The following is a 26,337-nucleotide window of genomic DNA, read 5'->3' as shown; positions in this document are numbered from 1 at the left end:
CGTACCTGAAACGCGCCAGCCATTGAAACTAGACTTGTGGGCAGAAAGAAGCAGATCACGGCAAGTGACCGCATGCTCCTACAATAACTTTATATATATATATTCAGGTTCTTGTTTTAAGGTGTTTAGTAGATAAAATCTGTGTGCATCATTAGAAAGATACATTTGTTAACTAAGCGACGCCAAAATACTATTGAAGGGAAGAGTGGGTAATTACAAGCTAAGCTAACGTTAGCTAAAGTAAAGTTGAGTCAATTAAACATTAATAATATCTGAATTAAACCTTTTTGGCTTTATCATATGCACAGTTATTGTTCTCAGGTAAAATTGGCAACACATTTTTATTCGTTCAAGTACTTTTGATGTTAATAACGTTACTCATTTCTAACTCATACCTCAGTATCGATAATGTGTTATGAGTAGGCTATAACTAGTGTCCTGGATCGGGGCATGGTTACGGTTTGACTGTGTGCGCGCTTTCTTGCTAAATACAAGCACTAACGTTAAGATGGTCCATGTACCAAGAGATGGAGAGTGAGCAGAATTGAAATGCACACAGCAAGATGCCTTCTGCTACAAATGCCAATCCAGTCCAAATGATGCACAGTTTAAACATAAACTGCTTCACCAGTATCCAAGCTCATTTACCTTTCCTGTTGTTATGTCTTATATGACTGCTGAATCCTTTGACAGGACCAGAAGCAGCACACATGGAAACGTGGAACGCCTTCTTCAGGAATCAGGATGATGAAGACGAACAAGAGGAAGGAGAGGAATCTGGAGGTGAGATGAAAGCCTCAAATTTCATCTAAAGTGCAAATACTCCAAGATTTCCAACTATCATCACTCACTCTGATTTGTCATTTTTCCTCTCTTCCTCTTCTTCCTTTTCTTCTTTGTTGGTGTTTTATGTCGGTTGGCATCCAAATGTTACCCTAGCAACAACTACTGGAGCAAACATAAAAAAAAATACACTTACTATTATTCCCCTCTGCTTGATTATCATTCATTCATCTTCAATCGCTTATCCCGGGGGGGCTGGAGCTGATCCCAGCTGACATCGGGCGTGAGGCGGGGTACACCCTGGACAGGACGCCAGTCTATCACAGGACACATAGAGACAGACAACCATTCACACCTATAGGCAATTTAGAGTCATCATTTAACCTAACACGTGCATGTCTTTGGACTGTGGGAGGAAACCGGAGAACCCGGAGAAAACCCACGCAAACACAGGGAGAACCTTCTCGCTGTGAGGCGACAGTGCTAACCATTACACCACCCTGCTTGATTATTCTTTCATAATTTTATTTTCGATATTTTTTTGCATTTCGCCAATTATGGAACTGTATATGACAACTTTGATCAACTACACTTTAATGCCATTCAGTTTACTGTTCTGAACTATAGTTATTAACATGTCATTTAACACATGAGCTTAAATGTGTTATCAGACAGCATTTGATACCAAAAAGGTGCCTTATTGTCTGAACCTTTATAGTTCGTAACAACAAATCGGGCTCTCTGTCCTTTTTAGGAGATTACAAGATTACAGGAAGAGACAGTTTTGTCTTCTTGGTTGATGCCTCCAAGGAAATGTTCATCAAAGGAGAAGATGGACAGCCCTCCAACTTTGACATGACCATGCAAGTAAGATGACTTTCTCTTTGTTAAAAAGAAATGTGCTGGAATTCTGTTTTAAAAAAGTGCCTATAGGTTGAGGCAACATAGTTGGAGAAATGCAATTTTAAGAGTAAATCATCCATTTTTTAATTTTCATTTATTTTGACTGGAATTATAAGACAAATTGAAAACCTCCAAAGCTTACCTACTAGATATCACTATTATAGAATTACCTCATTCGTTGTCTCTGTTCTCAGATACGCCCTTTTTCTCATGATAAAAAGTGTTCTGTCACTGTAGGTGGTGCGCAGTGTGTACAGCAATAAGATCATTAATAGTCACAGGGACCTGGTGGCGTTGGTTTTCTACGGCACAGAGCAGAGCAAAAATCCCAGGAACTCATTCAAGCACGTCTACGTGTACCACGACCTGGATGAACCAGGTGAGACGCTGCCTTTTCAAACTAACACCCAATCAAACTTAATCTATAATGCTTATGTTTTTGTTGCAGACACAATGACAGCAGTGCAAATTAGTTACTATCATTATCAATATGCAAAATGTGAGCACTGTAAGAATGTCCCCTTAATCAGATACAGTATGGTGGCCCATTTCAATTGCTACATCTATCTTTCTTACACCCATACTCAGTTTGTTTTCATCATCTGCCTTCTTACATTTGTCTGTCTGCTCCCTTATTTTCCAAAGGTGCAAAGCGAGTGCAGGATGTGGACGCTCTGCGGGGGGGTAAAGGTGCCAAGCTAGCAGCAGAGACAATGGGCAGCGGAGAGACATCATTAGGCGACGCCCTTTGGTGCTGCGCCAACCTCTATAGTGACATCAAGCTGCGCCTCTCACAAAAGCGGCTCATGATCTTCACCTGCAGGGATGAACCACACGGGGGCGACAGTGTGAAGGATCGACAGGCTCGCACCAAGGCTGGTGACCTCAAAGAGACCGGTATGTCTGAAGCAAAGGCTGCTCTCCTTTCATCAACATCTGTAATACTTCTAAAGATCAAAGATGCCCTTGAAACTTTGTAACTTTGTTACAGTATACTGAAAGCCTGTGACTTTAGAGCAGTGAGCTACACATGGAAGGGTTTATATTTATCAACCCAGTGTTACCAAGTATGACTTCTATATGATCCAACACCATTAGTTCACTTCAGAATTTCTTATTGGCCAATCTCTACTGCATATTTGCAGCTTTGAATCATGGACTTGTGATCGATTCCCCTCTCTCCTAGGTGTCATCATTGATTTAATGCATCTGATGAAACCGGGCGGCTTTGATGTCGCGCTCTTTTTTCGTGACATTGTAAGTCCCCCTGAAGATGAGAGCGAGTTGGGGCTGCACCTGGAGCCTTGTGTCAAACTGGAGGACCTACAGAAGAGGGTGCGGGCCAAGGAGATTAAGAAGAGAGCCATGGCCAGGTAGTGATGAGTGACACATTTCCAGATGGATAAAAATTGAGGGCCATTAAGCCACGTCCTTTTCCCTTTAAGTTATAGCTCTGTGTGTTTTCTTTCTTTGTACTTTCATCTCTGTATCTTTTTGACTCCTTGACTCCTTCCCTCTCTGCCATCTTTAGGATAAACCTGTGTCTTGGTGAGGGCATAAATGTAGCTGTGGGAATTTATTCAACTGCTGTGACACTTCGGAAAGCAAATCCTGTCAGACTTTACAGAGAAACCAACGAGCCGGTCCGCAGCAAAACCCGGACCTACAACACTGACACTGGCAGCCTTCTGCTGCCCAGTGAGATAAAGAAAGCCCAGGTAAGAGAAGACTTTATATATGCCCATTTTGGCTTGGTTGTTTCATTTAAGTGTGTTTCGTTAAATATTTAAGTTGTTTTATATATACTGTGTGTGTGTATATAATATATATAATATATATATATACATATTATCCGTTTTTTCTTTACAAAAGGGTACAAAAACAACTTTACACCGACTTTATCAGTAGTGTTCAAGTGGATTAAGGTTCACGTATTGGGAATGCAGCGTTAGCGGGACACTGTACTGTACACTGTAAGTTGTGTATTATAATAACTCGGTGATGATACATCCTAAATGATGGACTTACCAGAATGGCATGATGACAAACAACTGAACAGAAAAGTATATCAGCCACAGCAAAATATACCTGAGTTTAGTTTCTGATCAACATAACGTTGATAAAGATTATGGTTGGTTGTATTCAGTGATTTTGCTTTTTCTTTCTTGTTGTTTGACCATGTGTTCCTGGTGTAGGTGTATGGTAAGAAACAGATAGTGATGGAGAAGGACGAGGTGGACTCCATCAAGAAGTTTGACGATCCTGGAATGTTTCTTATCGGCTTCAAACCGATGGAGAAGCTCAAACTTCACCACCATATCAAACCTGCTGTCTTCCTCTATCCTGAGGAGAATGAGGTTAAAGGTACAACTGTTTTTCTGTCTGCGTCTGATTTACTAAGAAATATTAAAACCTCATTATTAAAACTGTTTGTTTTTGAAAATGTACTCTAATGTTTTTAGTTTTGAATATAGAATGTTCTTTTTTACGGTGGTGCCTTTAAAGGAACAATAGTGTAAAATATTTTAAAAAGCTGAGCTTTTCACAGGTTTTTTATTGTAAAGCAGGTTGAGGCGCTATATAAATTCTGTAAAAGTATTAAAACGTTCAATCCCTAGAGGAACACACAGCCTGTATTCAGAAACTTTGTCCCGTCACAACTTCTGTACAGTTGTGATGTCGCAACTACACTATATATATATAACTTGTGGTTGCCCCAGCTGGACCTTTGTGAAACAGCAGCTGCTTCAAGAAAGAAACCCAAATGGTTGAAAAAGGAAAAGAAAACAAGAGAAACAACATAGTCATTCCCTATGTGGCTGGAGTATCAGAGAAACTCAGGAGGATCTTCAACAAACACTGCATCCCTGTATTTCAAACCCAGTAACACACTCAGACAGAGACTAGTACATCCCAAGGACAGAACACCACGCACCCATAAAAGCAATCTGGTTTATGCTGTCCAATGCAACGAGGAATGCAAAGATCTCCTCACTGGAGAAACAAAACAACCACTGCATAAACGCATGGCCCAACACAGAGAGCTAACTCCTCAGGCCTGGACTCTGCTGTCCACTTACATCTCAAGGAGAAAGCCCACTCCTTTGATGACAACCATGTCCAAATTCTGGACAGAGAGGACAGATGGTTTGAAAGAGGAGTAAAAGAAGCCATCTATGTAAAAGTAGAGAAACCATCGCTAAACAGAGGAGGAGGAGGTCTGAGACACCACTTATCTCCAATTTACAATGCTGCCCTTTCGTCCCTTCCCAGGAGATTCAACAATCTAACCTCAAAGAACAACTGTTCACAAAAGGCCTCATGTGACTCCAACGACTGTTAGTGCTCTATTGAGTCTTAATGACAAAGTCCAAACCAACTTCCCACCAACGTCTGTCACTCTAACGATGGTCGTTGGCACTTGGGTTCCAGTGACATCAATTCAATTCAATTTTATTTATAGTGCCAAATCATAACAATAGTCATCTCAGGACACTTAACAGAGTAGGTATAGCCCAACAATTCCCCCATAGAGTACGGTGGCAACGAAAACCCTCCCCACAACAGGCACGGACGTCGGACAGACCCAGCTCCACGGGGTACAGTCATCTGTCCTGACACATTCCTCTTAAAAAAAACAACATAGCTAGTTGCTCGTAGGCCCTACCTGTAAGCTTTATCAAAGAGGAGCGTTTTGAGCGTACTCTTAAATAATCGGACAGTGTCTGCCTCCCTAATAACACTTGGTAGTTGGTTCCATAGGAGAGGAGCTTGGTAGCTGAAGGCTCTGACTCCCATTCTACTTTTGGAGACATCATCGGCCTTGTGAGAGGTTAAATACCTGGATCTCCACACCAGTTAGTTGGACCAGTCCCAGTCTGGTCAGATGCATACAGGAACTGAGGAAGCCTCTTGGATGAGAGGTGAAATGTCTTCCTAGACTAATAACCAAGTCCAGTTGCTTTTGACTGAAATTGCTTTGGGGATATACTATATATAGGTAGAAAGTGCAGCTAGAGTGCCATTACAGTCATTCCCCGGGTGCAATGACGGTGATGAGATGATGAGAAAGCAGATGTGGAAGACCCAGAAACAGGACCTGGAACCACTGACCAATCAGAGCAAACTGGTCTTTTTCAGGAGTTGTTCTTAAAGAGACAGGCGCTAAATGGAGCATTTCAGAAAGCGGTTGAGTACAGGTATATTCAGACAGAAAGTTCGAGAAAAAGAATGCGTTTGTTTTGTTGTTGTTGTTCTAGTAGAAACCCCAAATTTAAAACTTCTTGTCAAAACATCTTTGCTTTTTATAAAAGTACATTACGTCTCTACTAATGAGCAGTTTACTGGACAGTGCCATCAAAAGTGCCGAGCTCTAATATATTCTGATTTCCACCTCAGGCAGCGCATGTCTGTTCTCTGCCCTGTTGACGAAGTGTAGCGAGAGAAACGTGTTCGCTCTGTGCCGCTGCATCACTCGCCGAAACAACCCGCCTCGATTTGCTGCCCTGGTGCCTCAGAAAGAGGAGGTGGACGACGGGAAAGTACAGATTACACCACCAGGTAATAATACACTGTTGGGCTCAGCCAAAGAAGCTAACAAACTTTAGCTCCTACTGCAGTTTCCACTACTGGATTTGGCTTTTCTAGCTTTAAAAAAAAAAAAAGATTATTTTACATTGAAAAGCAAGATAGGCAACTACATCCTAGTTTAGTTCATTGTAGTGCACTAAAGCTTGATGGGAACACGTCGTCTTTCCTGCCTTTATCAGGTTTCAACGTCATCTATCTGCCATACGCTGATGACATACGGACTCTGGATGTTCCCCGTTGTCCGTCGGCCTCACAAATCCAAGTGGACAAGATGAAGGAGATCGTCTCCAAACTCCGCTTCAAATACAGGTAACTTCTCATGTTCAATGCTTTATAGAGATCTTAGTCTAGAGATGCTTCTGCAGTCCTTAAAAAAACAAAACCGTGTCCCCAAGTGTCACAGGTGTGTATTGTTTGATATTATTCTGAGACACGTACATTTCAAAAGTAACAAAACGTACGACTCATTTTATAATTATTATATGACCACTACTTTCTCATGGAGTGTATGGACACAAGTGGTTCTTTCCTGTTACATGTTTTCGTTCTCTGTAATGCAGGAGTGATGCTTTCGAGAACCCAGTCATCCAGCAGCATTACAGGAACCTGGAGGCCTTGGCTCTGGATATGACAGCTCCAGAGGACATGGAGGACCTCATCAGTGAGCTGCACACTACAAACATTCAGAGAGCCTCTTGTGGCTGGTACAACTACTTCTTGTTCTTTTGTGTCATGCGTTCTGTAAAGGTATGTCTCTGTGTTCTCTCTAGTGCCAAAGGTAGAACAAATAGACCAGCGGCTGGGTCCTCTGGTTCAGGAGTTTAAAGATTTAGTCTACCCTGCCAACTACAACCCTGACAGCAAACCAGCTGCCAAACGCAAAACAGGTCAGAGCTGGAGTCATAAAAGAAACATGGCAAAATAGCTACTTTTCTGTATTTTCTTTTATTGTTTTTGCTTGTTGATACCACAAGTTTGAATCATTCTTCTCCAATACACAGTTTCAGTAAAACAAGAACATAGATTGTCATTTTGAGCTCTGGTACAGTGAACATCTGATGTATTCTTTTGACTGAATGTTTTCTCCATGAATGAACCTGCAGCCGATGCCGGAGGTGGAGCTGAGAAGAAGCCCAAAGTGGAGGTGCCAGAAGACGAACTGCGGGCCCACATGCAGAATGGCACCCTAGGAAAGCTGACCGTGCCTGTGTTGAAGGAGGCTTGTAAGCAGTTTGGGGTTCGGACCACTGGGACCAAGAAGCAGGAGCTGATAGATGCTCTGACTGCAAAGCTGGGCCCGTGAGGAGTTAAATATAAAAGATCAGATCAGAAATGTCTTAGGCCACTTTGCACACTCCAAGGCTTGTGAAAGACCGAGGACACTGTGTGCAGTGTTCAACCAAAAATGTTTACTGCTGTGCTTGATAAGATTAAACCTGCTGCTCTTGTCCGCAGTAGGTGTGCGTTAGTCCCATGTCACATGAATTTGGTTAAATGTAAAAAAACGAGTCATTTTCATTGGAATACATTGTACAGTAAACATGGAGTCATCATTTTTATGATTCAATGTGGAGATGACACTTGTTGACAACCTTGCATTTGCATTAATAAAACAAAAAAACGTTTACAGCCCTGCATCTACTTTGTTTCATTTTATTAACTACACGAGTCAGTACACTGTACATGTTGCAGCATTTCCAGTTCTTCTAGCAAGGAAAAAGGCGTGACCACCAAAAGTAAGACTGCAGCATTACCTGCATACCTGGACCTTCTCACTGCATTGTTTTGCCACACAGCAGAATCAAATAAGCACAGTGTTGCTGTGGAGGGCGGGCCTGTGCAGGCTTATGTTTTTGCACAACAGCAGGAAGAAGGAATCACAACTTTGACCTCCCGAGTTGCGTCAGGTTTTGTCAGACACCAAGTATATGGCATTCTTTGGGAAGGATTATCTGACTACACAGAAGGTAAGAGCTTGGACATTTTGCCCTGGCCTTGGGTTTACTCGGCATTGTGTTGTACATGCTGAATTTTTCTGTTTTGATTTACCCTGTTAAAACTTTGCTTCATGTTAACATACTGACTGACTGACTATGGAGCCTCTCCTAGATCTGAATCTACTGACGTGAATGAAATTATATCAAGGCACTTTATGTATTGGTATGATAACTGATTTAATCCTGATATGCTGATGTTGTATGATTTCTATTATCAACTCGGGTGTTATGTTGAACTTTTAGTGCTTTTATATTGACAGATCTGAGCAGAAGTGCTGTCAAATATTCTTGCTACCTTCACAGTGGTTAAAAACCTTTCAACTTCAGAGAAATGGAGTGTGAATGTGAAAAGGACAACTCTGGAGATGCTGTTACAGGTGAGACGGGATTTTAAACGTTCAGACATTTAAAGACCCTAAACATGTGTGTGCTAGGCTAAGAAGTTATTTCTGTTTTAACTTCCATTGTATGACGGCATAATTTAAATAGACACTGTTACTCACATAATTCTCTTTTTTAAGTTACTATTGTAATATTGTGTCTTCATTGTTGATCATAAATAGCAGAATATGTAGTCCATGGTGTCAAGCTGGCAGCCAAATATTTAGATTTCCAGGTAAGATTTTCAAAATAAAAAGCAATCAAGAAGGTAACTTTCCAGTTCTTTAAATTTGAGTGAATAAACAAGAAATGAAACACTACTCAGCCCTGTTTACCATAGTTTTATTAATTTATTAATTTGAAAACTGTGACAGCTGTAAAACTGCCACGTTTAAAACTGCCCACCCAACAATCCTGGAATGACAGCTTGTGATGTGTGCCTTTACATATAAAGATTAAAATGTAGGTAAACCCTGATTTGCCTTCAGGCCCACACACTCTGCTCTGAATTCAACAAGAGGGTTTCATTCTGCATTTCCCATTTAGGTGAAAGGTAAACCCCATGATAAGTTGTGTACAATATTTCAGTACTTATGTCCTGCTTTTCTCCCTCTCCTCTCTGTTCAGGCTGGTGGATGAACAGCAACAACGTCCAAATGGGAGCTTTTACTGTGGTGGGGTATCTTCTCTACAGATTCTCACAGAGTCAGTCACTCACCAACACACATTCACATCCATTTAGAAAAACAAAGTTCCCCTGACATAAGCATGTTGTTTCTCTGATCGATCGATTGATTGATTGATTAATGGATTGATTGACTGAGTGACCTGGCCTCCTCAGAGAAAATAAGTCTGGAAACACTAAAGCACAGGAAATGCTAAAGTTTAAATTTGCAAATTGTTGGGTCTATGTAAATCATAAATAAGTCATAGAGTGTGGTCTATACCTACTCTGTGAAGTGCCCTGAGATAACTTTTGTTATCATTTGGCACAATAAATAAAATTGAATTGAATTGAATTGCTTGAATGAATCAGAAACGGATTTGATGAGAACAGGCATCCCTGATCATTTTATCAGGGTTTTAGGCAGGAATTATGGGTCATTTCATTTACATCTAAACGCACATATGCCTATCTAAATGATAGAGCAGTCGATACTCTTTTCTAGTGGTCAGCAAATCGCAACGACCAAAACTAACCATGAATCAATGGTGAGCCCTGCTGTCATACTGATGGCAGTCTGTTTTCCCTGCAGCACTCCCAGCTCTTATCCGATGGCCGATCCGTCTGTTCTGCTCTATAACTGGTGAGTTTAGTCAGTGATGAGAGTCCTTCCCCTCACAGTCTGATTTTAGCCGAGAGCTCACAAAACTACCGCTCCCATCAGTATGCTCATGTTTGTGTATGATTGGAAATAATGTCACCAGAGCATTAATGTGTTTTCTGCCTCAGGTCTGTCAACACTCTGGGGATGGGTGAGCCGCCTCGTGGGAACCCTTCGTGGTACGAAATAAACATCCCTCAGTTCTGACCCATAGGAATGAAACAAAAATGTAAAATATGAATTTAAAAAAAAGCATTTGCTAACTTTTTGATTCATGTTTTGTCTCAGGAATTCAGAGCTTGTTTAAATGGCTGTCTAGAGTGTGGCGGTTTTTCGAGGGTGAGTGGCAGCTTCATTTGTGTTTACGCTTCATTGAGTGCTTCAACTTTGATTTTTAAAGGTCTCGTCTTTCTTTTTATTATTGTAAAGCAGGCTGACGTACTATATGAGTACTGTGAAAATATCAAAATGCTCAATCCACAGAGAAATGCACACAGTCCATATTTATAAACTGTGTCTTTAAACGAGCCGTCAGGACTTCTGTACTGTTATGATGTCACAACTAAACTATATAAAGGTAGAAAGTGCAGCTACAGTGATGTTACAGTCACTCCCTGGCTGCAGTGGTGGTACAGAGTGACGCAGAGAGCACGGATATTTAGGACCTGGAAACTCTGACCAATCAGAGCAGACTGGGCTTTTTCACGAGGGGCTCTTAAAGAGACAGGCGCAAAAGCGGAGCATTTCAAACCTGAAGGTGACAGACAGTAGAAGGAAAAATGATGTGGGTTTCTTTTTTACATTAAAGCTTGTAAACATGTTCTAGTAGAAACCCAAACTATAAGTAGAACCTGGAAATTAGCGCATTCTGACCTTTAAATTAAGTTAAACCGTCGGGAGAAGTTTACAATCTGAGGATGTGACTCATGGCAGCATTTTCGTATCTGAGGGGAGTGGACTATTTTAGTGATAGAGCTACATAATAATTATAGGCCTGTAATTAAGCAACTGACATCTGCTCCTTCATCAGCATCTTCCTCCAAGTTCAAGTGGCTGGTTGCTGTCATCACAGGTCAGTTCCCCTTTATTTGCCTTTGATACTTTTTTCTGCTTTTTCTTGTTTGTTCGGTTGAATGTAAGATATGTAAAACATAAAACCCAGTCACCCAGGCCCAGTTGCATTGAGAATCACAGCTTTTCTGCAAACTGCCTTATTATTTATCTAATAAAAACGTGTCACCTCTGCAGGGTCATCAAGAGATGGAGCACTGGAGTCAGAGGCAGATCCAACCTGCAACACCAACAAACCAGGCCTCAGGTTGATCCTCCTGGGGCCCACGGGTGGAGGACGGACCTCTCTTGCAGATACTTTGTTGGGCAGTAGCGAGACAAGGGCACCCGTGGGTCCCCTAATGGAGAGCACCAAGAGAAGGGCCATCATGGATGGTAGGGAGGTGATAGTGATTGACACCCCAGATCTTTTAGGGCTGTCGTTGGGGAACAACAAGAGAGCCAGGGAAGCTCTGAGGAGCCTTCAGCTCTGCAGTCCTGGCCCACACGCTTTCCTGCTGGTGATACGAGCTCCAGGCTCTAGCGTTGGGATCGACCAGGATGCTGCTAAGGCGACTCGAAAAACCCTTGAGCTGTTTGGAGATGGAGTCGTGGGGCACATTATCCCAGTGCTCACCCATGCAGACCGTCTGGGTCGAAGGCGTACTGTAGATGAGCTGCTGGATGTGGACTCTGGGGGTCTGGAAAGGGCTCTGTCTCTATGTGAGCAGAAGCCAGAGCTGGTGGACAACGGGCCAGACAGCCCTGCAGAGGCGCAGAGTGTGACGCGCAGACAGCTGGTGGGGCGTGTGATGGAGATGAAGACAGTGAGGGGGCCTTTCGTCCACGAGCTGCAGAGGAGGGAGGACCACATCAGGGAGGAGCTGCTAGCTGACATGGGCTCTGCATTGGCTGGAAAACTGGGGCACATGTAAATGTGGGTGTGGGGGGTAGGGGGGGAGTTGTTGGGGCAGTGAAAAAACAAGGATTCAGGATCCATTCAAGTGTTAAACATGCAATTTTGACTTTAAATGCAATGGTGGGTTTTTTTGCCTGAGGTATTTTTGTCATTCTGGTTCACCACTGTCCAAATGAATTTACTATCACTGGTCGACTTTTGGTTTTCAACATACCACAGATGCTTTTGGTTGGATATCACGCTCACACACACACTTCATCTCCCCATTTTGGTGTGTTGTCATTCTTCGTTGTCTGTATACTCTTTGGCCTGTGCCTCATGTTTTCTTCCCCTGTGCTTGGCCGGTGGCCCTCCCCTACCTTTCATAATTTATAAGATATCAAACTTTAAAGATGATCAGAGAAAATGGCCTGACGTCACACTGGGACTTGAGTTCTGCAGTACTGTTCAATGTGTGCGATCAAAATAACAATTACTTACATATGAGCACGCTCAAATGTAATTGCACAATTTGTTGTATTTATGGAGCTGTGTTTAGAAAAAAAATCTTCATATTGGCCAAATGATAGTAACACGTTGATATATGATATATCACTAAATCTGTCGTTCTAGCTTTAATTGTGAAATAATAGTATCTCTATTTTGTATATGTCATCTATATAGTGCAGTGTAAATCCATTTTAATTATTAACTTTTCATTTTCAGTATTGAGGTTGCCCACATTTGAATCTGAATGACCTGAAACACAAATTACATTAGTAAAGCAGAGTGGCTCTGTGGTTAGAGAGACAACAAACCGTACAGACCTGCAGCTGAACAATCAGGTTCCTTGTGCATGATGATGTACAAACTTCAGCATAGTGTTAGGGAAGACTTTATTGTGGTGCCAGAAAGAAGACAAAATGCCAGTCCTGTATGTCTGATGCTGAAGAAGTTTAATTAGTAGTGCGTGAAGCCGACTCAATTCTGAAGCTCAAACAGCAAAGATCATATTCTTATAGCAAGAGGAGATGCGCCCCAATCATATCATTGGCTATAATGCATAAATATGACATTAAGGAAGTGACGGTGAGTGTTATCATTGAAGTCTGCAGCTATCTAGAAGCCTGCAGAGTCAGATTGAAGGCGCCAAGGGAATTGTGGCCTTGGCAGGTTCCAGGGAGTTTTCAGGTCAACCTAACTGACAGAGAAGTAATCTAACAGAAGCACACTATACTAACGAGGATTGAACATTAACCCAAAATATCTGGGGAAAATGTAATTCTCCATATCACATATGAGAGAATATAACCTCCACAGGGCTGCTGTTCTTTTGCCAAACCTGACCCTGTGACCTGGGAAAAAGAGAAAACCGCATTAAAGGAATCGTTCAGCCCATTCATTATCTTCCAGCTTGTCCTGGAGCCAGGGATTATTTAGTGCAGTCAAACAAATGTACTGCTGCTGAAAATACCAAAGATTTTCCAGTGTTGCTTTTGGGTAACTTGTTATTGCAGAACTAAAGGGACTTTTGGATCAGTTTAGCTGAAAAACACTTCCCCTTCTGAACTCAAACACAATACCAGCATGTCTAAGTTCATTATATTTGAGGACCGCTTTGAAAAATAGATCTATTCTCTGCGGTTGAACACGCCATTAGCAGTGCAGGAAGAAAAGAGATTCATTTCAAATGTTATTATGGACATTATGGGATCAAACTAGGCTGCCTGGTGGTGATCCTAAAAACTTTGATGGTGTTTCATTTGACTTGATAGAAATAGTCAATCTGTTGGTATTAAGACTATTACCTATTGGAAGTTGCTTTTGATAAAAGCATCAGTTTAATGAAATGTAATATAATGTAAATCAATTTTATCTTGACACTGTGTCAACCCCTAGAGTTAGTAAGTAGAGCTCAAAATAAGGGGAATCAATATTGAGTGAATTTTGAGTTCCTCTGAAAATGTCCCAAATGCAGCCCAGGGGGAACTCAAATATCTGTTTACAGTGAAACACAACAAACCTTGAGCTGAGGCTATTTATTGTGTCACACATAGGTGACACAATGTTTCAAGAAAAGAGACCAGGCCATCAAGAGTGTCATCATTATTTAAAGTATACCCTTGCAGTATCTTCTGAGTCCCCATGTGCAGATGCAATTTGCAAAACTACCATTAAAGGTCATATATTGTAAAAAGTGAGATACCATGTTTTTATTATTATTATTATTGTTATTATTATAAAGCAGGTACTATGAAAGTATTAAAACACTCAGTGGCGTTATAGTCATTCCCTGTGCAGGTGCCGAACAACTATAAACGTCAACCAATCAGAAACGACCAGCAATTAAAGCAATTAACGTTTTTTGTCCACTGGTCAATTGGCTAGTGAATGTTTCACTCAATACCATTGTATTTTGGGTTGGTGAGTAAAGCACTTGCATCTTTTACCAGCATTTGGCAAGGGAATGTTGCTAATTATGTAACTAGGCTAGGTCTACACAGCACTGACTGATGAATACAAGTCCAATATTTAAGCTCTGTTTTAGTCTCCATCAACTGAAAGATATCTGGCTGTTTGGCTGCTAAATATTCACCAGAGAGTTGCTAATGTTGTCTGCCATGCTACACGCAGATAATGTAAGCTACAATGGGAATGAATCAAAACAGTGGTAAACCAAAACAGTGAGCTCAAAGAGGCTAAAGTTCCACAAGTTGATCAGGTTTATACATTAAAGGGGAACTATGCCCATTTTCAAAGTTCATATATGTTATTCCTATGGTCTGAGACAATCCAAAAATATTAGTAAACGTGAACAACTCACTTTCAAATTCCCAAATTAGAGTGCTAAAACTCAACTTTCTGATTAAATTAATTAAATTAATTAAATATAAAGTATGGCGCTGCTCCATAGACAGTTAATTGAGAAAGATGTTATAGATGACATTAACAGCACCAGAAGAAAAGTACAGTTGTTTATGGTTACATTTTCTGTTTCAGAACATTTCAGTAAATTCAAGGTTATTTTCTACTATTTCTACTCTTTTTTTATTCCTGGCACTTTGCAAACTTGTTCGCTATTATTTGAGTATTTTTTGGTGTTGCATGCACAGTACGTTTGTCGAAAGTCAGGATCAAGTTGGACACAAATCTAACTGATCTCGAAGGGAGCAGCTCCACATTTAACACACAAGTTTGAGACTTAGGCCTATGTGTTTCATGCTTCTTCCATAACATATGAGGGTCTCAGTGGCGGGCCTGCACTCTCAATACTTTGTAACATGGATACACAGACCACATTGCAATGATTGGCTAGCTACAAGACGTAGAAGTGCGTACATTCAAATTTCACGTCACTTTAAAAATGGACTGCTTTGTGCTTTGTCGTCTCGCAGGTCTCTGCTGATCGTGGTGGTGCCTGCTGCCGTGGTCCTGCATGACGCTTCCTGCTACTATTATAATCTATAACCTTAGCTGTGCTTGTTTCTACTATTCTGCTGTATTAACTGCCATAACATATAAGTCATATTCACATTACTATAGATATTATTACAGTTACTGGAAGTGTGTCTGTCTCTGTCTTAGTGTCTGTCTTTGTCTCTCTCTGTCCATCTGTCCGTCTTTTCTCTCTTTCTCTCTCCTTTTCTTCCTCCCCAACCGGTGCAGACAGATGTCCGTCCTCCACAGAGCTGGGTCTGTCCGACGTGCCTATGCCTATGCCTATACAATTCAATTCAATTTTATTTATAGTGCCAAATCATAACAAAAGTTATCTCAGGACACTTTACAAACTAGGTAACGACCACCAGACCTAGTCTGTAAAGTGTCCTGAGATAACTTTTGTTATGATTTGGCACTATAAATTGAATTGAATTGATAAAATGTAGGCTGAGAGGTCTGGAGCCGCTTTGACCACAATTAACAGCCAGACGTACGTACTTTAACACCTACTACCTGGCTTAAAAAGTCACAAAACTCTTTAATGACTTGTATCACTGCTGCAAACAGGATGTAAGGCGGTATTGTGTTGATTATTTTGAACATGCCCGCTCACAGGTGAGAATAAAGTGGAAACTACGGGGTTTCGCAGTCTCAGGGGAGGGGCTGCTCCACTGTCTAGTGACGCAGGCGGTGACAGCAATATGGAGCCAGGGGGACGCTACTGCGCATGTCCGCGTCTGCACGGACGGAGAGAGAGACAGAGAGAGAGAGAGAGCGAGAGACAGAGAGAAAGAGACAGAGAGAAAGAGGGAAGGCTATACTCGGGAAAAACTGGCAAAGACAAAGGACTAAACAGCCTTTAGGAAGACAGGAGAGCGTTGAATCCGTTTTTATACCGGTTTATGGTAGTCCAGCTGTGACAGCACCGGCGGGAAGCGTCTAGGTAAGTGGTCGGTTAGAGAAAATGAAGTTCTAAGACGTAGAGAAAACGCTGTGCTTGTGTTTGCTGTGGACACAGGAGTCACGTAGAGCAGCCACAAGATTATCGCCACATATCTGTTACTATCATGGATGAATTGCATCTGTACATGTATGGTTTCAGAGTATAACGGCGGCCGTCGCTGTTGAGGGAGTGTGAGCTCTCTAAGGTGTGTGTTTTGTTGTGTTCAGAGCTGTTGTTGTCATATGTTTTGCTACAGCTAACAGGCTGCTTCCTCTATCCAGTCCAAGCTCCTGGAAATGTTTACCTTCTTCTCTTGTTGGGCTCCGCTGACCAAGAGGAGATGGTAGCAGTTTATAATGCCATTCCAGCTACCACACTCAACAACAACATTGATTTAAAGTGTATTTTTAAGTTGTGTGGCTGCTGTTCAGGCTAAGTAAGATGTCATTTTTGTGCTCTGCTAAATGTGGTGGGAATTTGTGACCATGTTCTTTTGAAATACTAATCACGAAATAACAACAAAAGTTGATACTAAAAAATGCAGCTTTTCTGTCTTTCTTTCAGGCACCGCTCAGCGTCAAATCCCCGCTGTGTCTGTTCCAGTGGAAGTGTCGCTCCATGGTCAGCAGCCCGGTGATGGAAAGAACTGCAAAGCTATAGGCTTGGTGACTGAATGGAAAGAGCTGTCAACACACACAGAGGATGGAGGAAGTGGAAACGTACGGAGACCAAGTGGCGGTGTGATTGACGACACTGCTGAGGTGGTGGTGGTGGTGTTGGAGGAGTAATCTTTCATTTGGCAGCATCTGGAGTATCTTCGCTCACTGGCAATCCCATCTTTAGACCCACTTTTCAACCCCTCCCTCATGTTGACCTTTCTTCACCTCCATCCTTCAGAGAGCAGGTGTTAAACAGCCGCAGGTCTCATTCGCCTCCGCCTCGACCAGACACAGAGACACACAAGCTCCTCTCTTCCGAGCGGCTGAGAGGTTGCTATGGCAATGGTTGTTATGATGCAGATGTAGCGTCCTGAAGGTAGTAGTTGTGGAGGTAGTGGTGGAGCTGGAGGAGGTGGTGGCGCCGGCGGCGGTGGTGGTGGTGAACGTCCAGGGATGGGAAGCGCTCCGTATCCAGCCGGTGAATGGAAGGGGAAGGGGCGAGGCGGCCTTCAAGAGCTGGGCTGCATGCGCTGGAAGGTCAGCAAGCAGAAAGGAGGAGGAGGAGGAGGAGGAGGAGGAGGAGGAGGAGGGGAGGTGGTGGTGGGAGCTGAGGAGAGGAGGTGCAGGGATCCCACAGACACTCAGCAACAGCCGGATCTCTCATCTTCCTCTTCCTCCCTCACCCCCCCACTGCCTCCTCAACCCTCTCTGACACCTCCAGCCATTTATCATGAGAAGCAGCGGAGGGAGCTGTGCGCCCTGCACGCACTCAATAACGTCTTCCAGGACGGGACGGCCTTCAGTAGGGACACCTTGCAGGAGATATACCAGAGGTGGGATGGCTGTCTCACAAATCTATACAACATTTAGCCTGCGTACATAAAATGTTGTGGAAAATCCCTCAATCTCTCTTGCCATCTTGTTGCAGGCTTTCTCCCAGCACTCTGGTGACGCCTCACAAGAAGAGCATGCTGGGAAACGGGAACTATGATGTAAATGTCATTATGGCAGCCCTCCAGACCCGAGGGTTCGAGGCAGTTTGGTGGGATAAAAGAAGGTATGTAGAGCTGGGTCTTTATTCGTGCACTATAAAATATGAGGCAGTTGAACAGTAATGCTGTTATTTTTGTCACTCTCGTACACATCAATTACCTCTATTGTTGTTCCACTGTATCTTTTGACTGCTGTCCTTGTTTGCGTAAATAGTCAGTATGAGGCTTGGTATGTAGCTGTGACATCTGCAGTAAGATAAGCCTAAGGTAAACATTGTGAAGAGGCCCACTGTGTCCTCCTGTGCACCCCAGCCACCTATTCAGCAGGGTCTTGAATGATCTCTGTGATTAGTCAGCTGTTGCATCAATCGACAAAGTGTAAGAAACGGTTTTATCAGCATTCCTGCTCCTCTCATTAACAGTCTTACATGACTTTTGGCAACAACAACATTCAAAGACTTTTATCAGTGAAATGATAGTGTTATCAGAAAAGCCATATTCCTCATTCTCTGTCTTGGCCAAAACAGGAACACAATCATAGCCATCATAACTCTTAATCTAGTGCCAAAAACAGCAATCCTCTCTGTTGCTGATTGATACAGTACAACACAGTGGGGATCCAAGATAGAGCATGCGATACAATACATTATTACTTTGTCAGAAATTTGTTTTGCATCACAGCGAAGACAGAAGAGACGAGAAAGAAAAAAACATTAAGACATCCCAAGACAGGAGCCAAAAATACACACATTCAACATAACACTACAATATCAGAAGACAACATTTGAGGCCAGTCAGCGTGCATGTGATCTGGGATTAGGTGGCATATTTAGTTGGAGCACAAAAGAGTGCTTCAGTCTGACCTTATTCAATTTCGGAACCCTATATCTCAGGTTTGATGGTAACAAATTATTCTCACTGTTTAAAACGTGATTGGGGGTCCTGTCATTGTAAATATTCAGTAGTGATATGTTTGATGGTCAAAATTGTGTTCGTGGGGCGGCCGGTGGCGCAGTGGTTAGAGCAGGTGTAAAGAGGCTGACGGTCCTTGAAGCAGCGACCGCAGTTTTGACTTTGACCGGCGGCCCTTTGCTGCATGCCCCCCCCCCCCCCCCCCCCTTTTTTTCTCTCTCACCCCATTTCCTGTATGTCCTTTATAATAAAGGCTTAAAAAACGGCCAGAAAAATAATCTTTAAAAAAAAAAATTGTGTTTGAAATGAGGTTGTGACCTAGGACCTCCTTGTGGTGCGTTTAAGTGCGTATGGGAAACTGACAGTGGCTTTTTGACAAAAAGCAAAGATTTAGATGTTGATTAATTATTTAGATAATACATCATCTTCTAAAACTGTCTGTCTGAATATACCTGTATTCACCCTGAAATGCTCCATTTTAGCGCCTGTCCCTTTAAACCCCCCTCCTGAAAAAGGCCAGCGTTAATGGTTATTCCACAGCTTTACTGTCAATGTCTCTGCCCCATCATCACAGCCGGTAAATGACTGTAACGGCACCATAGCAGCATTTTGTACCTATATAGTATGGTTGTGACATCACAACGGTACAGAAGTCCTGACAGCTCATTTAAAGACAGTTTCTTTATACAGGCTGTGTGAATTTCTCTGTGGATTGAGCATTTTGATCCTTTCACAGTATTTATAAAGAACCTCCACCTGCTTTTTAATAACAAAACATTGAAATTTCACTTTTTACAACATGGGACCTTTAAGAAAGGGAAAATAATAGATATGGCAGCATATTATGAAACACGGTGTTCCAATGTTTTGTTATACTGTGAACATTATCGTGCAACGTTGTTTTGATAAGCCTATCTGAAGTAAAGCCTAGGTGTGTCAGTCCTTTACAGTAGACATTTTAATAGTGAACTCTTTATATTGGTGGCAGTTCAGCCATAAACTGGCTGTTTAACATTTGATGGATAGAAAGTTTCTACATGTTGTTGCAAAATAGCTCAATGCCGTTTGTGACAGGCAGTTTCATCTCAGTCAACTATAGAAGAAGAAGAAGAAGAATTACTTTATTTTTATCCCACACGGGGAAATTCAATTTTCACTCTTATTATCATACATGTTACACACACAGGCCCGAAATACACACATGCACAACCAGGACCTATACATGCAATTAAGGAGAGATGTTAGAGCGAGGGGGCTGCCAGTGACCAGCGCCCCGAGCAGTTGGGGGTTCGGTGCCTTACTCAACAGCACCTCGGCAGTGCCCAGGAGATGAACTGGCACCTCTCCAGCCACCAGTCCATGCTCCATATATGGTCCACACAGGGACTTGAACCCCCTATACAAATCATCAACATTAAAAGCACTTCATAGTAGATGCATATAAGTATGATCAACTCCAAAGCTGTTTGAAAATCAATTTGCTACTTTAATTTTTTTTTCCAGCTACATCAATGTCACAATCTATTTGTAGAAGATGTTTTTTTTCATGCATTGTGTGTCACAGAATTGCTGTCTTTGTGCTCCGATCACTAATGCTACTCAGAGTGACCATTTGATTCTTTCCCTTTATGATAACTTTCTTAAGCAGGTTTCCAGATAGATCAGAATAGTTATCTTATCATATGGAATTGAAGGGGAAGAAGTGTTTATGCTTTATCTTAGACCCATTGTGTGTTAGAGAAAATGGTCGACAATAATATAAGGATTATACAATTCGTATGTGATGGGATCCAAATAAAAAAAAACACATTGTCTGGTCAATTAATATGGACCACATTGCATACCCACAACATTCACCACTCTAATAAATTGCCTTCCTCCAGGGATGTAGGCAGCATCGAGCTGTCCAACGTGACGGGCTTCATTCTAAACGTGCCATCCAACTTGCGCTGGGGGCCTCTCCGGCTGCCGCTCAAACGGCAGCACTGGATAGGAGTCAGAGAGGTGGGCGGGGTCTACTACAACTTGGACTCGAAGCTGCGTAACCCTCAACCCATCGGCAACCCGGATGAGCTCAGGTGAGATTGATATTAATGAGGTATTACTGTAAAGCGGCTGCAGAAATTGTTGAGTTTGCAGCATACAGCATATAAAGCTCTGATAACACAGGAAGAGCAGATGAGAAACTAGTTTGCCAGGGCAATGAATGCTACATTACATTGGAGCTACAGAATTCAGCCTAGTTCATTTTTAATAGTTAAGTCCTTCTACCTGCCTGTGTGGCCACAAGAATACTTTTATTGTCTGTTACTTCTAGCAGATATGTTTCCGAAAGAGTTGTTACTTTAAAGGAATAGTTCAACATTTCAGGGAGGACTGCCCCCTAAAAGTTTATGATTCCACTCAGTTGAGAAGTTGACTCACATTTTTTCAGCTGCGACATTGTACACACAAAAAATAGCAGAAGCAACAGCATGACAGAACAGCCGTCAAGGTCCAGCGTGTAGGATTTGGTGGGATCTAAAGGCAGGAACGGAAAATGATATTACAACCCCTTTTACTAGTTTACACTGTAAAAATGTAAATAGAAACAGAATGTGATGAGTCACAAAACACTGAAACAAAGACAACAAATGAAATGTTGAAACTGAGAAATTCCTTTGCTTTTTGAAAATGATATGCCATTTTGAATTTGATGTCAGTAACTTGTTCCAAAAAACTTGAAACGTGGGACTGTTGCAACAAAAGACTGGGAAAGTGAAAATTGTGAAATACTAAAATAAAAGACAATAAATTAAAACTGGCAACAGGTTAGTAACATGACTGGGTCTTTCTGAAGACATCTCTGACACAAAGCTCTACCATGCAAAGAGGATACACACCAGATCCAGAAACGCCGCCTCCTTCTCTGGGCCCAGGCTCATTTAAGATGGACTGAGGCCAAGTAGAAAACTGTCCTGTGGTATGACGAGTCAAAATTTGAAATTCTTTTTGGAAATCATGGATGCTGCATCCTCCGGGCTAAAGAGGAGAGGGGCCATCCGTTTTTTTATCCGTGCACACTTCAAAAGCCAGCATCAACGATGGTATGGGAGTGTAATAGTGCACATGGCATGGGTAACATGCACATTTGTGATTGCACCATTAATACTGAACAATATTTCCAGGTTTTTGGAGAAACATGTGCTGCTCACTGTATTACATCCTTTTAAGGGCAAGTCTTGTTTATTTGAGCAAGACAATGCCTGACCATATTCTGTACATATGAAACGGCACCGTGGTAAAGGTGTCCGGGTGCTAAAACTGGCCTGCCTGAACACAGTTCCCAAACGCTTACGCAGTGTTAAAAGGTGAGGTGATGAAACAGAGTGGTAAACATGACTATGTCCCAACCCGTCATCAAATTCTAAAGGAAAATCCAACACACTTTTATACAAAAATATGCTAGGCTATGCTAACTGGCTGCTTGCAGTAGCTTCATATTTACCATACAGATATGAGAACGGTATCAATCTTCTCATCTAACTGTTGACAAGAAGAGGAACAAGTGTGTGTGTGTGTGTGCGCACTAATCAATATTTTTATGCAAACAGTGTCATGTTCACGGGGTTGCTCATAGTGACAAACCTACAGAGAATTATCACCAGACTGTACAGTTCCTCTTAGCTCTATGAAGCGTTTCAGCGTGTTTTTGCTCGTTGCTTTGGTCCGCAAACTCCACTCTCATTAACCTTGTGTCCAGTAGCAGCAGCTTTTTTTTAAGCAATAAAAATAAATAAATAAAATAAACATATACTACCTGCCTGCCAGACAGACAAAGTTGGTAACCAGCTTGTGGACATAGTGGAGCATTAACAGCTAATTAGCAAGATATTTTTCTCAGGAGTTTGTGGAGACAAAACAGAGTTAAAAGGAGAGTAAATATTAGTCTAACAATTATCACGTATGTCTGCTGGATGTATAAATAGGCAACAGCTTTGAAAAGCTATTGCATGGTACGGTTTTTATTCGCATTGATTTGCTTTTCATCATCCTAACCCTGCGGTTCTATTTCACCACATCCCAGGAAGTTTCTCCGCCAGCAGCTGCGAGGAAAGAACTGTGAACTTCTATTGGTCGTCTCAGAGGAAGTGGAGGCGCACCAAACATGGCGGTCTGATGGCTAAGGGTTTAACCAGCCAATCGCAGCTCCGACTGGGCCAACGGGCCAATCACAGAGCGAGCGGGAGAGGAAGTAAAGTCGTGCACAGCCAATGTGCACACTTGCAGATGTATTTTTTCCCCCTTTGCTGGGTTTTGTTTACACAGCCATTGCTGGACTCTTATCTGAGAGGATGCAAAGCAATGAAGGAAGCAAACACTTTACAGGGAGAATCACAGTCCTTTTCTCACAACACAGTTAAGACTTATTAGAAGTTACTATTCTGTTTCTGCTATACTTGTGTTTTTATATATCTTGACTATTTTTCAATGTCAGTTTTTTTCTTTTTACTGTTCAAGTTTCCAAAGTCATGGGAGTTCAGGCTTTATGAAAAAATGCTGTGTTTATCTGCTGTTTCCCTCCGTGAGCCTCCCTGCTTCAGTCATGATGTTCACTGATGTGTCTTCATGTTTTTGTCTCTCCCGTCACGTAGTGAATCCCTCTGTCCGTATATCCTCCGTCCTTCACTTTCACCAAAGCGTGCCCTTTCTTGCCTCAGTGTAACTCCATCTCACTCCTCCTCGCAGCCCCTTTTCCATATCACATGTCAGAATTAGTGATTTATCACATTGCGGACTTTGAATTTTAGCCACTTCTCAAACACTTCTGGCACAGTCTGAGCCTATACTGTACCAAGGCTGTGCCGACACAACAGTTTTTTATGCAACAAAGCAATGCAACACCCCGGCCAAGCATACCCTCTAGTGGATGGTTGCTTCACTTTCCTTTCATGGAAGAAATAACGGCATCATTCATCCAGTTTTTTTTGTTCACATTCAAATGGTTACTTTATAGTAAGGAGGTTATAATGAAGAACTATTTATAAAATCCAACTTTGTCACTTTGGAAAAAGCAGCCGATAAATCAATCTCAACTCATGGTCTGCATACTATCTTGTTCTAGAGCTTTCGACCGCATCACAGGGTCATCATCGGGAGGTTGAGTTGGTTCAGTTGCCATGGAAACATAGATGTTTAAACCTTTCTGTAGTGCTACAACAATAATTCGATTAATCGTTTTAGTTTTCTAAACAAATATGCTAAAAGAATGAAAACATTGGCTGGCTCTTAGAAGTTGTGGCGGACCTCATCACAATTGTTTGACAGAATTATTATTCGTCACGTTGATTAATCGTAAAAATAATGAGATGAATCAATAATCAAAATAACCATTTGTTGCAGCTCTACTTTTAGCATAATGTTCTATGACAATTAGCTGATGATGACTGTGCGATAAGGTCAAAAGCTCCAGAACAAGGAAGTAAATGATCATTAACATTTGATTGCCAATAAGAATTTGAATAACTCATAAGTTATTGGAGTTATGTTACAAATCCTCATATCTATATAAGGAATGATGCAGAGTGAGCGGTTCATTCTTGCAAATTTGCGCCAGGGTCCTGAGTCACCCTGTCAGGGTTTAATTTGCGATAATGACCCGCTCGCTCTACATTATCCTTCTTATTACACAGCTACTTACTAATTGTACCAATAATTAAAATATTAATTTAAAAATGGCCCTCCAGTATCTATGATCAGAACTGCGTCAATGCAACAGTCTTTTACTCATATCAAAAGGTGTGTTATTCAGAAATAACACACCGTAGAATGCCGTAATGGACCAACCAGAGTCAAGTATTACCCAAAGCTCTGTAATATAAAGAAATATAGTTTTATTTGTCCATGTTACCCACTCTCGCTTAGTCAGAGCCACAGTCGTTTCTTGCACAGTGGTAAAATGACACCACAGAGACAGATGACAAAATAAGGATTCACCACAGGGGGCGATACTTATTGTTTTCCCTCTTTCCCCTGTGGCTCCACACTGGTCCACGGGGCAACCACCACCACAGCAGCCCTCAGTAGCACAGGAGCTTAGCTGATGCAGGGCTCCTCTTCTTAAACATCTTTTGTTACCTGCCAAACACAACTCTGAGAGGATATCACAGATTGTCCCATCAAGTCATATACAGTCAGCAGGGGGTCTCTAATGTGTAGCTGTCAGGATGTTCTTGTTTTAAGAAAGAGTGGAGGTAGGGGAGGTGGAGCACAGTGTGCCTGGGTAGATAATAACGTAGAAAAAGAAACTATGGAAAGAAACGTGAAAGTGGATGGTTAGTTAACAGCCAGATGTGTGTTGTGGTTGATTCTTGTTAAATGAGCCTTATGAGAGATTCCACTGTTTGTAGCTCTCAAATCTTATCAGCTTAAGAGAAACTGTTAATACTACATGTATTGTCTATTACTGACAATATTGGCCTTAACTTGTTTACATAAAAAAAATATATATATGTGTTGCTCTGAAAGATTAAGAGGGGCTGTGCAGTTTGATGCCATTTCAGGAGATTTATTCCAAAGCACCAGTTTATCGTAAATATAGAGGAGAAATGGCTGAAACTCATCGAATATAATGTTTTCACTTTTTGCAGCTAAGGGCTTTATGTTATTTACAAGTGTCTGAAATAGTATGATTTTATAAAGACAAGATCACGTTTTTCAGTGGTGCATGCTTTATTTTGGGATGACACTTCAGTTCCAGCCCCGTTTGTGACCTTTAATGTCATATTATATCCACTGAACCTGTCATTCATTTGCTGAGATTGTTGGACCCAATCACATCGTGACTCAAAATTGCATTTCATGTGCTTTTTTGCCATGACAATCCGTTCAGAATCCTGATTGTCACTGTATTTTGTTTTTTTTTTGCATAGAAATAAAATGCTTATAATGGCACTTTACGTAAAAGCTTTAGGGTGTAATGAATGGGTCATTATTTGCTCTGAAAGCGCTGTTGAGTTCAGAACCAGAATCTCCCTTTTCTTGGCTTGTTTAGCGTAAAGTAATTCAATACAATTTTGATGTAGTTGCACTTTTACTTAAGCATTTTAAAACTTCTGCCTACCTTCTATCGTTTATTCCACAGCTGCTGTTGCTAGTTGCTTTGTCAAATTACAAACGAAATGAACCAACCTCTTTGGATAGTGAGCTCTGATACAGTAGATTATAATTATATCTCATAAAGTTCAGATATTTATGAGTTGTTTGCAGTTCCTCCTCTAAACCTTTCAGATGGTTTTATTCCAAAAACTAACTTTAAACTGTATAAAATGAAAGTAGTCGCTCGATCTCCACCATCTACTGCAGGGAAATGGTACTTTTTCATTTATGTATTAGCGTTATCAATCTCATAATACAGGCTAATATTTTTTTTCTTTTTTGACATGTCCAAAAAGGAGTGGGAAGAAGTATACTGTACACTTATT

At 41.6% G+C, this 26,337-nt stretch overlaps 3 protein-coding genes across 5 annotated transcripts; all 3 read left to right on the top strand.

Annotated features, from left to right (window-relative positions):
- Window positions 1-698: 698 nt before the first annotated feature.
- On the top strand, window positions 699-7,891 carry xrcc6 (X-ray repair complementing defective repair in Chinese hamster cells 6). Its single transcript, XM_083932591.1, has 12 exons — window positions 699-783; window positions 1,538-1,650; window positions 1,924-2,065; window positions 2,332-2,583; window positions 2,873-3,059; window positions 3,218-3,404; window positions 3,882-4,050; window positions 6,085-6,246; window positions 6,456-6,585; window positions 6,837-6,937; window positions 7,047-7,163; window positions 7,380-7,891. Exons 1-12 carry the CDS (start codon window positions 711-713, stop codon window positions 7,577-7,579), a joined length of 1,833 nt encoding a protein of 610 aa, XP_083788717.1. The 5' UTR covers window positions 699-710; the 3' UTR covers window positions 7,580-7,891.
- Window positions 7,892-8,139: 248 nt separating this feature from the next.
- On the top strand, window positions 8,140-14,094 carry LOC310960546 (uncharacterized protein). Of its 3 annotated transcripts, none has more exons than XM_083932265.1 (8): window positions 8,140-8,243; window positions 8,534-8,650; window positions 9,282-9,359; window positions 9,911-9,961; window positions 10,108-10,158; window positions 10,268-10,318; window positions 11,010-11,051; window positions 11,228-14,094. In XM_083932265.1, the coding sequence occupies exons 2-8, from the start codon at window positions 8,605-8,607 to the stop codon at window positions 11,962-11,964; spliced, it is 1,056 nt and encodes a 351-aa protein (XP_083788391.1). In that variant the 5' UTR covers window positions 8,140-8,243; window positions 8,534-8,604; the 3' UTR covers window positions 11,965-14,094. The 3 variants fall into 3 exon arrangements, with proteins under 3 accessions (XP_083788391.1, XP_083788393.1, XP_083788392.1); XM_083932266.1 differs by having other exon boundaries at window positions 8,169-8,243; window positions 8,577-8,650; XM_083932267.1 differs by lacking the exon at window positions 11,010-11,051.
- A 3,329-nt stretch (window positions 14,095-17,423) lies between these two features.
- On the top strand, window positions 17,424-25,823 carry josd1 (Josephin domain containing 1; the record flags this gene model as incomplete). Its single annotated transcript, XM_083932476.1, has 4 exons — window positions 17,424-17,803; window positions 17,899-18,027; window positions 20,758-20,952; window positions 22,941-25,823. 4 exons carry the CDS (start codon window positions 17,424-17,426, stop codon window positions 23,038-23,040), a joined length of 804 nt encoding a protein of 267 aa, XP_083788602.1. The 3' UTR covers window positions 23,041-25,823.
- Window positions 25,824-26,337: the final 514 nt, after the last annotated feature.

This window comes from Echiichthys vipera, assembly GCF_963691815.1.
Source record: "Echiichthys vipera genome assembly, chromosome: 18".
NCBI classification, from domain to species: domain Eukaryota; kingdom Metazoa; phylum Chordata; class Actinopteri; order Perciformes; family Trachinidae; genus Echiichthys; species Echiichthys vipera.
This window is presented reverse-complemented; position numbering and strand designations above follow the sequence as displayed.

Bases quoted from the DNA above. Each gene is read 5' to 3' on its own strand.
- xrcc6 (XM_083932591.1), top strand. From the start codon at position 711: ATGGAAACGTGGAACGCCTTCTTCAGGAATCAGGATGATGAAGACGAA. The intron at 784-1,537 runs GTGAGATGAAAG...TGTCCTTTTTAG, and splicing joins GGAAGGAGAGGAATCTGGAG to GAGATTACAAGATTACAGGA. The intron at 3,060-3,217 runs GTAGTGATGAGT...TGCCATCTTTAG, and splicing joins AAGAAGAGAGCCATGGCCAG to GATAAACCTGTGTCTTGGTG.
- LOC310960546 (XM_083932265.1), top strand. From the start codon at position 8,605: ATGGAGTGTGAATGTGAAAAGGACAACTCTGGAGATGCTGTTACAG. The intron at 9,962-10,107 runs GTGAGTTTAGTC...TTTCTGCCTCAG, and splicing joins TCTGTTCTGCTCTATAACTG to GTCTGTCAACACTCTGGGGA. The intron at 10,159-10,267 runs GTACGAAATAAA...GTTTTGTCTCAG, and splicing joins CCTCGTGGGAACCCTTCGTG to GAATTCAGAGCTTGTTTAAA.